The sequence below is a fragment of the Trichechus manatus genome, unplaced genomic scaffold (assembly GCF_000243295.1).
Source record: "Trichechus manatus latirostris isolate Lorelei unplaced genomic scaffold, TriManLat1.0 scaffold00031, whole genome shotgun sequence".
NCBI lineage: Eukaryota > Metazoa > Chordata > Mammalia > Sirenia > Trichechidae > Trichechus > Trichechus manatus.
The window spans coordinates 1587498-1598900 of NW_004443967.1; the positions used below are offsets into that span (position 1 = coordinate 1587498).

The 11403-nt window shown below is 39.8% G+C and overlaps 1 protein-coding gene across 4 annotated transcripts; it reads right to left on the bottom strand.

The window, feature by feature from the left end:
• Positions 1–292: 292 nt before the first annotated feature.
• BBIP1 (BBSome interacting protein 1) lies at positions 293–11064 on the bottom strand. 4 transcript variants are annotated; one of them, XM_023729937.1, is made up of 3 exons: positions 10695–11064; positions 1691–1770; positions 293–582 (listed from the first exon to the last, which is right to left on the bottom strand). In XM_023729937.1, the coding sequence occupies exons 2-3, from the start codon at positions 1734–1736 to the stop codon at positions 416–418; spliced, it is 213 nt and encodes a 70-aa protein (XP_023585705.1). In that variant the 5' UTR covers positions 1737–1770; positions 10695–11064; the 3' UTR covers positions 293–415. The 4 variants fall into 4 exon arrangements, with proteins under 4 accessions (XP_023585705.1, XP_023585702.1, XP_023585704.1 ...); XM_023729934.1 differs by lacking the exon at positions 10695–11064 and adding an exon at positions 9978–10596; XM_023729936.1 differs by lacking the exon at positions 10695–11064 and adding an exon at positions 4668–5399.
• Between the last annotated feature and the right edge of the window lie 339 nt (positions 11065–11403).

Below are 11403 nucleotides of genomic sequence, written 5' to 3' on the forward strand. Positions count from 1 at the left end.
CCAGCATGAAACTTCACCTTAATGTAAGATTAGAGTGTATATTCAAATGCAGGTTTTTAATGAACATGTAAAGATCCTCTGCACACAGAAGATGCATTTAGCCACCTGTGCCTGAGAATGTTAACTATAATACTGATAGCAACAGGAATGTTAAACAATAATTTGCCATTCCCAAAACTTGACAGGTAAAAGGCCACAAAAGTTGGCTAAAAGTATTTTGACTGCTTGTGTTCAGTGGAAACCAGAGTGTTTAAATTCACAGTGTAGGTGTCTTCAATCTTGGGGTATTTTGTAGTATTTATATGAGTACTATTAGTTTTATTAACAAGTATTACTTTCAACATACAGATGTAGGTTATTTTCTGGTTGTTATTAAATAGTAGGTAGGGTGTTTGTAGAAGTGCTAAATCATCACTTAGTGGGTTATTTGCTGTTTTTCCTTTTCTGCCATTTCTTGTTTGCGAATTGTATCCTGTGCTGCTTGCTGCATTTTCTCCAGTTTTTCCAGAGTCAGAGATTTTAAGGGTAGAAGTTTTGGCTTACATAGCACCATTGTGGTTACATCTTCTACAGACAGCTGCCCTAAGTTTAACAAAAAATAAGAATTACTTCATCAAGTAAGAACCCAGTGGTTTGGATTTGCAGCTAGAATGAACATCTAAAAACGTAATCCATTGTTAATGAAAATCTCTTGTTCCTAGACTGAGGTTAGTTGTGGGGCCAGAAACAACATGTTGTTAGGTGCTGTTGAATCGGTTCCAACTCACAGTGACCCTATGTACAACACAATGAAACACTGCCTGGTCTTGTGCCGTCCTCATAATCCTTGCTATGTTTTAGCCCATTGTTACAGCCACTATGTCAGTCCATCTCGTTGAGGGTCATCATAGTGAGCCCTTAAGCAATGACGATTTTTTGATCCTGGCAGAGTGTTGAAGAAAACACGTTTTGAACTTTCTACCAAAGGTAAGTCCCTAGGTGGTGCAGTTTGCTCTCGACTAACTTAAAGGTTGGTGGTTCAAGCCCACCCAACGGTACTATGGAAGAAAGGCCTGGCAATGTGTCGTTAAGATTATAGCCAAGAAAATCCTATGGAGTAATTCTACTCTGTAACACATGGGATTGCCATGAGTCTGAACTCAGTGGCAATGGGTTTGGTGTTTTTTTCCTTGACCCAAGATTCTAAGCTAACATGAGACAACTTACTGTATCAAATGTCTAATCTGAAATAAGATCTGGGAGAAATACATAGTAGACAAAAATATAACAAAGCATGATATTTAACATGAATATTCAAATTAACTGAATGTCTAATTTGAACCTTCAGCTTTTCTTACTGTTGCTTAATTTAGGTTTCTTTTCCCTTGCTTTCAGACCTTAATATGGTGAATACCATCAAGTACTTTCTTCTTCATTGGTAATATGATACTGTAATCTCCAGTTTTAAGTATAACAGGATTTTTAGGCTTAAAAAAATGCTCTGTCATCCTTTTATTGGAAAAAGAAGTGATGGAGTCTCCCTTTACAACATACTCATGAAAGAAGTACAGTAAAAAGTAGACAGTAAGTGAGGCATATAGAATACAAAATAGTTACAGATGTTTAGCTGTTAAGTTTATTATGTGACACTGCCTATCACTTTGTCAGTTCCTATAATATTCCATGACCTAAGTATTTGTGATATAAATACCTTGTTTTGGAAGAACTTCCCGGAACATTGACTTCACTTCCGCCATATCTTAATTGTTGCATACAGTGGTAAGTTTTTTCCTTTAATGAGAAATCAGTTGTTAATATTATCCAAAAATAAACTCCCAAAGTATATTGTCTATGCCATTTTAATTGTAAGTTAAGAAGTAAAATCACAATTCCTATAGAAAATGAACTACCCTATCTTTGCATAATTTTCCCACTAATTTCCTGTGGTTCTTTTCGTCGAAACAAGATTGACACAGTTTATGCAAGCATCTAGAGCTCCTTGTCAACTTTTATTAATCAGTGGTGGTGTTAATCAGGAGGCTAGGTGTTGTAAAAAGAACGTGACCACCATTTGGGAGGTGGGATAAGGCAGCCAGTTAGAGAAAGGAGGAGCTAGTAGGCAAACATTTCTTAATATTTCCACTTTTCTCAACAGCTAACAGCTGGTGTCTACTTTTAATCCCCTTGTTGTAATAACAAAAAGCATCCAAAAGATCAGTTACGGCTACACAGCTGCAATCTGTAAGGAGGTAACACAAATGGGTAGAGTTGGCTCTTGCACTGAAAGGAGGTATGTTTTCAGCTTACTATTTTCCTGTAATCACAGAAATACTATATACCAAAGTGCCAGCATATACTCTCAAACAAGAATTCTATGAATATCCCATATACACCATCTTTGGCCAGTGACGTGTGCTCCAAATGTTACATCCAGATTACAGCTATGCTATATGTTTTAAGGCGTGCTGGACTGTAATTTGTAACATGACCCCTTTCCAAACACACGCTCCTCCAAACAGTCCCACCCATTTTGTGATATTTCACCATACTGATGCAAGCTCACCATGCCTCTTTCCTAACACACTACCACAGAAGAAATATTTATAAAGTGGTGACGCTGGCTTGGTGCCTGTCTTTACCACCCACTGCAAATTAGTTATAATCAAGTGCGGCTGCATCTGGTCTTAACTTATTCTCACTCCACTACTTTGACATTCCTAATAAAAGCTTCCCACACTCCATCCACCATGCTGCTTCCCCTCTTTTGTTCAACTTCCTATTCTGGGAAGTATACCCAAAAAAAGTTCTGAGGAACCTCTATCCACTTTCCAGAACTTGGTCATCAAACTTTGACCCTACACTGCTCTATCAGGGAGGGAAGATGAAGTAGGGAATGGTCCAGGAATAAAGCAACTCCTTATAAATGGAATCTGAGGTAAATGCAATATGTGATTTCCTTAGAATGCACAGCTCCTCCTTCCACCACATTCTTTCCTTCATGTTACTTAGGCTTGCCAGTGGTACCTAGTGATCATTGTCTTTCTCTCCGTCCCACCCCCAAGTTACCTTGAAGGCTAATAACACTGCAGACTGATTAGCCTCGCATTTAGCTATATTAAACAACACCTAGCCTCTCCATTTGGGGCAGTGGTGGTTCAGAAGAATTCTTGCCTTCCATCTGGGAGACCAAGTTTGATTCCTGGCCAATGTACCTTAAGCACAGCCACCACCCATCTGTCAGTGGAGGCTTGCGTGTTGCTATGATGCTTAACAGGCTTCAATGGAGCTTCCAGACTAAGACACTAGGAAGAAAGACCTGGTGATCTACTTCTAAAAAGTCAGCCAGTGAAAACCCTATGGATCACAATGGTCCAATTCTGTTGCGTCTGGGGAGTTGACTTGATGGCAGCTAACAAGCCTCTCCATTAAAGTCATCACAATGAAAATATTCATAAGGACTTTATTTCGTGCAAATGTAACATGATATGCCACTGAAAGGGAGGATAGACATTACAGATGTTGATAAATGTGAAGGAAATACGTACTAGCCAAAAATTTTAATATGTATTACCAAAATGCTAAAATAGTGGGTGAACAAATAATTAAATCTTAACTATTTTAGAGTAAGGAACTTCAGCTACTTACAATTCAGTCATTATCCTTTGATTTCTCTTTTATCTATACCTCTTTCACATCCAAAATCTGCCCTGAGGAGAACAATGAAACTTGGTGCTCTACCAAGCCTCAGTTCTCTGTTTTGACTAGGCTGCCACTGTTACTGGATAGGGTGTGAACCAAAGGCCTGGTAGGCAGTGGGTTGGTACTGGTGTGGGGAAGATCTGTGATCTCCCTTGCCTAGGTGGATTGTCTGCTTTCCTTGGGTTGGTTGTTTCTAGGCCCCCTTAGGCATTGGCAGGAGAGAAACAGGAAGGGAAGGGCTAAAATAAGCAAGGTGGTGGTTGGATGGCCAGTACTGGCAGGGCTACATTGACTTGATAATCAACTGCTCTGGAAGCCCAGAGTGGGAAGGGGCATTTACTTCCTTCTCCCAGGTGGCCGGTTAATAGCCAAACATGGGTGTTTTGTCTGGTGCAATGTGCTCTAAGGAGTTGTGGCTACTCCCGAGGGTACTTTCTTATTGGTCAGGTGAGATGTATGGAACACCAGGGACAGATGGGCCAAAGGAGAAACATAATATGGCTGAAATTCATGTATATCGTACACCTGCCATGGGAAAATTAGTTACTGCTACAGTTCTATTTTTCATTTTTACAGATGTTAAGCACTGAGATAAGGAGCCCTGGAGGCGCAGTGGTTGTTTGGCTGCTAACAGAAAGGTTGGCGGTTCAAACCCACCAAAGCTCCACGGAAGAAAGACAGCAGGCTGCTTCCGTAAAAATTACAACCTTGGAAACACTATGGGGCAGTTCCACTCTGTCCTATAGGATCGCTATGAGTCGGAATCGACTCAATGGCAATGTTTTGTTTTTTGGTTTTTTAAACCACCGAGATGGGTATGGGAAGTTTTCTTCAATCTCTGAACTTCTAAAGTTATGTTTAAAAATCAGGTAGTGATCTAGCATCAAAAAATAATTTTAAATGATAAAGACTATTAAATTAAGTCTTCTTTCAGTTTTGTTGAAAGCAGAAACTTGAACAGCCTCCTGATTTGCAAAAGCACTACTTACCTAATAATCAGTGAAGTCTTTGGCCTTTCTCATCATAGTTACCAACATTTTCTTTTGTCTCTTGATTTGGTACCTAGGAGATTTTTACCTCCAGGTGTATTTCATCATATTAAGAGTCTACATGGGTGAGAGAGATGCCTTTTCCTTGGTAAAGTCTAAGAAAGGTGATTATGAAAGGGGATATGGGAAATGAGAATCAGCATGATGCCTTATCTACAATGCCCATTTTCTCAGAAAATTCAACATTAGCAGAGATTACATGTGGAAGTTTAGGATCTAGAGACGGATTATTCTTAATCATGCTTGCCTGCATACCACTCTGAATGTCTTTAGGCATCTTTCAGGACACGCAAACCCTGTTTTGAAGATTGCTAATCTACGTAATAAGTTACAAAATGATGTTCTTTGGGATGTTAATTGACTTTCTGGGAAGATTCTGTGGTCTAATAAATTTAAAAGCCCAGGGATGGAAGAAACTCAAACTTTTTTTTTTTTTTTTTAAACTGCAGGACTTTTTAGAAACTTTAATATGCTAACACGTGATGACGCTTCAATAGGACAATGAATATGTATTGCTTCCTAAACTTATTTAATCCTGGGATCCTTTAAAAGTGTTTTTATGGGAAACCAAAAACACAAGGGAAATATTAGTCCAAAGGACTAACGGACCACGGCCTCCACCAGCCTGAACCCAGAACTAGATGGTACCTGGCTACCACCACTGACTACTCTGGCGGGGATCACAATAGACGGTCCCGGGCAAAGCCGGAGAATAATGTAAAACAAAATTCAAATTCACAAAAAAAAAAAAGACCAGACTTATTGGTCTGACAGTGACTGGAGGAACCCCCAAGACTATGGCCCCCATACACCGCACTAACTTGGAACTGAAGCCACTCCCAAAGCCCACCTTTCAGCCAACGATTAGACAGGCCTATAAAACAAACAGGAACACATGTGAGGAATGTGCCTTTTAGTTCAATCAAGTACACGAGACCAAATGGGCAACACCTGCCCAAAAGCATAGATGAGAAGACAGGAAGGGACAGGAAAACTGGATGAATGGACACTGAGAACCAAGAGTGCTGACACGCTGCAGAGATTGCAACTCATGTCACAAAACAATTTGTGCATAAAATTTTTGAATGAAAAACTAATTTGCGCTATCAACTTTCACCTAAAAACACAGAACAACAACAAAAGACTCCCTTTCCAGCACAGGAATTTTTTTTTTTTTTTTAAAAAGTGTTTTTATGGGACTAGTAGTCCTTAGAACACATTTTGTACTTCTAGGGCAATATGGCATGTGTAATAAGCAAGTATTAAGGAATATACATTCAGTGTTTTCAAATAACTAATTCTGAAATAAGTAAAGGCTACATTCCTTCCGAATGTAACATTTATTAAGATGACCTGAAGGTTTTTGTTTTTTTTTGCCTGATCTATTTCAGGTTTATACTTTAACTGGGGTACAGGGTTTTACTCTGGCTCCACCATACTAATTAACTGTGACTTTGAATGAATTTCTTAACTAATCAAAACTTTGGTTTTCTCATAAAAAACAGGTTTAGTATCTGTACTGAGTTGCAAGAGTCAAGTAAAAATGGATGTAAAAGTGCTCAGAAATACAGCATGACATTTATTATTCCATATCTAACTTTTATAGCCCTATAATAAAGGATTTGTTGTATACTACCACTAAGGTAACTTCTAACTCTAACAGTCCTTTGTATGCTCACAAACACCATGGTACTGGAAGACAGCAAACTGTGTTCTTAAATATGTTTTTCAAAATATGGTAATAAAGCAAACCCATTTCATAATATAATTCAAAGTTGAGAAAATGTGGAAAAGATTTTAAGTGTACAGCAAAGAGTAAAAACCTTTCAAATTACAATCAAGGAAACAGAATGGAAGCTTGGTGCACATAAGAATCTACCTTGAATTTTTGTTGGAGGTGACAAGTGACTTGTTGCCTAACCTAGAAAATACACCTGAAAAACAGCAAATGGAAAACATTTTGAAAGCACTTTGATTCTCAACCAAAGTATAAATCATCTTTTCATGAAAGAAACAGAGGTCATAAACTGGTGGCCCTTGGTCCTATCTAGCTGTATATGTTTTGTGTTTGGCTTGCTAGATGTTTAAAAGTATTTGAACCAATGTGTAAAAATCAGGAGATTTCACATAAAATCAAAATTGCAGCTCCTCTTGACAAGTCTGGCAACACCAGGCCCACATTCCCACATGGCAAAGTTTGATGAGGGCTGGGAAGTGTTGTCTCACTTCAATGAGCATGTGCTCTGGAGTTTTCCAGCCTCCACTACTGCCTATTGTTTTCCTTTACCTTAACTGTCTGGCTGCTACAGACACTTAACTCTGTAACTTCAGTAATATACAGAGCCACTGCAGCAATATTGTATGTCAAGTGGTCTTATTTTATCATTAATGGACATTGAGAAGCAAAAATACAATCTCTGGTCATTGAAGGAGACACCAGGAGTAATTCTGTTTATGTAAAGGACATGAGGGGATATTTTTCTTCTGTGAATATTAAGCTAATTCCTTTTAAGTAAGGTCAACCCATCTAGTGCAGAGTTGGGGTAGGGTGGGAGAAATAGTAACAACAATGATAAAAAGTGTTATCTTTTGTCTTATCCAAGACTTGTGGTTAACTGATAGATGAATTTTCAAAAGCATTAATCTTCTGAGTATAAACTAACATGAGAAAAAGATGAGAGGGGGAGCCCAGTAAAGAAAGTGTTATTTAGCAGACATAAAGTAGAAATATTCATTCTCAGGTGACTGCCCCATTGCTAGCAGAGGGCTTAATTTGGATTGGTAATGTTCATCTGGAGATACCAAGCAACATCATAAGTCATATAGTTGGAAACCATAGTAGATTCTATTCTGTTATGCTATCTGGCATCTGCTGGTAGAGAAATGCTGCAACATGTCCAATTTGGCTAATTAATTCAGACTCATGTAAATAAAATTCACAGTGTCTAGCTTCTGAAATGTGCCTAGGCTTAAGAACAGAAACTGTTCTTGGGTGAATCTGGATGATGTCATTGGTTCTGGTATGCCCCAATGTTGTTGCTGTTAGCTAAAGCACATTACATATATTTGAATTCATTCTTACTCAACAATCTTAAGAGGTTTTATAGCTCCATTTAATAGATGATGAACAGAGAGGATGACTAACCGTCCAAGGTTACAAAACTAGTGAGTGGCCTGGCTCCTGAAACCCGGATCTGATTCCAAATCCTATGGTCTTAATTGGTACATTATTTTGCCTTACTTGAATCTGGAGTCAAATTTGTTTCATAGTCCCACATGAGCAAGCTTCTTTCTATACAAAAGTGTCTGATGTTTTGCATTACTTAACTTACAATATTCTGCCCCCAAGACTATTTTCTTCTGTTCCCTTAAGTGCATTTTTTCCCCTTTCACTTAATCTTTCATCATCAAATATAAGTCTAGGATAGGAGTACATGAGCTTGGTACTACTGGGAGTTTTCCTTCTTGTGATTGATTCAGAGGTAAATTCCCCACACACTTCTCTATCCATTGAGCAGGGAATGTTCCCAATGTCCTAAATGTTAAGTATAATCTTGATTTTTCAATTTTTAGTAGGCTCTACTTTATGCTATCGTATCAAAAAGTTATCACAAAAACACCAGGACCAATTAAGACTTGCAAGAGAACTTCAGGGATAAAATAACATAGCCTAAATTGGAATGTGGCCAGATGGCCAGTAGTTGTCTTGGTATCTGCTTTGATAACATCAAAATTCATCTGTATTTGAATCACAGGGCCCACACATCTTTCAACAACAGTCTGCAGGGTGCCAGTGGTTGAAATTCATGAAACTAAGTTGACATCAGTACACTTTGCTGCAGATTACATTGCATCAGCTCCAAGTGTAGGCAAAGTAACAGCAAGACTTTTTTAAATACAGGCAGTCTATGCTGCCAGCCCAGGAGGAATAAATGCTGAACTCTTCTTTGCAGGACATCATAGAGAGATGTGTGTTGAGAAGTGGGGTGAATTTAACTAGTAACAGCATGATTAACGTAGCTGCATTTGAGAAGGCTTAATCATGACTGGAAAAATATGAATACTGTGAAGTATTCTTGCCAAAAATATTAAACTGAATCTAATCAAGCCTCTAGATCTACTTCTGATTTACAAGAAATAAGAAAAAAGGACATCATGAAGAAATAATCAGATACATCCAGAACATGGGACATTTAAAAAGACTCCTGACCTGAATTCTTCAAAATGCCAATGTCGTGAGGAAAAAGAAGATTGGGGGGCTAAAGAGTTAAAATGTCCAAATACAATGTGTAAGCCTTGACTGGATCCTGATTTGGGGGGATGGGGTGGAGTATAAAAGATGTTCTCTGGTCAATTGGGAAATTTTGTACATGGACTGGATTTTAAATATTACTAAATTATTAATTTCCTTAAATTGCTTAGTCGTGATAATGATGTGTTTTATAGGAGAACTTCATAATTTTTAAGAAATTTATCAGAAATAAATTTAGAAACATGTTTAGAAATGTTAGGGGAATGTGCCTAACAATAGGTATCTGCGAGCTATTTCCAAATGGTTCAACAACAGTGAAAAAGTGTGTATGTGGGAGAGGGATAAACTAAATATGGCAAAATGTTAACAACTGTTTGATCTAGGTCAAGACTATGTTCACTACATTCTTTCAACTTTTTAATGTATGAACATTTTCATAATAAAAAATTTGGGGAAAAAATCATATTAGAGAAACTTCAGAAGGAAAGTCTAAGAAAAGGTTGTGTATTAAGAACTATGACAAACTGAAGCGCCATAAAACCTGGCAGCAGTGTCCTGGGCATTCAGAAAGACCCAATATATTCAATGTTTTAGTATTTACCAAAATAACACATGTAGGGTGAAATGATAGGCAGATGAATCTGATACAAACCATTCTATTTAGGAATAAATATAGCAGTGAAGCTAAGAACATAATTAGCTGTTATATAGTAAAATAGTGATTGTGATTTAAAAAAGGTACAAAAAGTGCTAGGTAAGCTCAGAAGAAATTCTTATTGGAGAGAATCTGGAAACATATCTCCAAGGATAACTAGGACATGAATACAGAATAAAAAATGCTGGTACTGCAAAAGACTTCAGTGATTAACCTGGGAGGAAACAAGAGTAGTTCATTTGGCTGGAGCATGAGTACAAAGGAAACAGAAGGAAATTAAGTAAAGAAGGTAGAATCGCATCGTCATTGTTGACTGGCTGGTAAGAAACAATTTTCAGTTTACCTTCAAGTTCTCCTGGTCTTTTTCCCGCAGCTTTAGGCATCCAACCCAGTATTACCAAGATGACTGAGTTCTTGACACAAGCCTACAGAAGGAACTACATGAAATAATGCGTGACACCTACTGTAAAGAGCCATATAAAAGAAATATATGTATATTTATTAATATTCACAAACATTAAGGGGCTGTTGTTAATAAACCGTAGGATTAGGACCCTACACCGTTATCCAGAGCTGCAGTTAATGCTTACAAAGCTTCTAGAGAGGGACAAGTACAGGGAAGTAAATTCAGAATGTAAACACAGGCGGCGGGGAAATAGAACTTAGAGGTCTTGCCGCGGTGGTAGGGACCATCTTTTCCCTTTACGGCTAGGGGTAGAAAACGATTTGCTCAAGTTTCCAAATTCTCCATCCTCCAAAGGTCGGGGGTAAAGTACATAAAAACACGTGGGGGCGTGGTCAGGGGCTCCATCTTGTCCGGGTCTAGTGCTCCGCCCCGCAACCCTAGTCCAGGCAGCTCCAGGACCCGCCCCGGCCTGGCTGGGTGGCGGGGTTTGGTCGGCCGGTAGAGCGGCTTCGCCTCACAGGGAGTCTCAGGATGGCAAAGGGAAAGAGGGCCGCCGCCTGGAAAAAAAAAACCTTCCAGGGGAAGCGGCCCTCCGTCTCCCAGGGACTGTCCGGCTCGGGCCTGCACCACGAGTCGAGGCCAGGAGACACTCACCTCACTTCGTAACTCGGGTCGAAAGTGGGAGTCCCCTGGGGCGTGGGAGGCACAGACTATTGCCACTCTTCCGCTAAGACTCCATTCGGAAGTGCTAAATGCGACTTCCGGGCAGGACAGGGCTTTTCGGAGCCCTAAACTGTTGTACACCTATGTAAGTGACCAGACATGTCAGCCAAAATAAGAGCCAGGAAACATGCTCCCTCTTGATCCCTCTTCCCGGGCAGGTGTAGTCCTGATTATCCAATTTGCCTAAAATGGGATGTCAGGTCACCTCTACTCCTTTAGGCCTACTTATAGATGCATCCCTTCCCAGAAGTCTCAGCTGTTGCCCAGGGCAACTGTGAGATTGGGCGAACGAAAAATATGTCACATTTGAGACAGGAAGTTATGAAACGGTCTTGCCATGATCGGTTATGGCTGCCTCAACTTCAACAGTAACTTCCGGTTGGAAGTTGTCACTCTACCCTGCCGGAGGCTTACTCTGTGGCTTAGCTAGCCAGCGGCGCCCAGTGGGCGGGAGACAGGCGTCGAAGAGCAGAGGAAAGGAAAAGGGCGGAGTGAGGGAAGCTGGCGAAAATGCCTCATTCTGATTGGACAGCGTTGCTCGTCCTGGCTCCACCCATTTTTCTTCCCCAGCGAGTGACGAGCCCGCGCCGGAGGGATGGGGCGGGGCAGTTGGAGCGAGAGTATATGGAGGGGCGGGGCG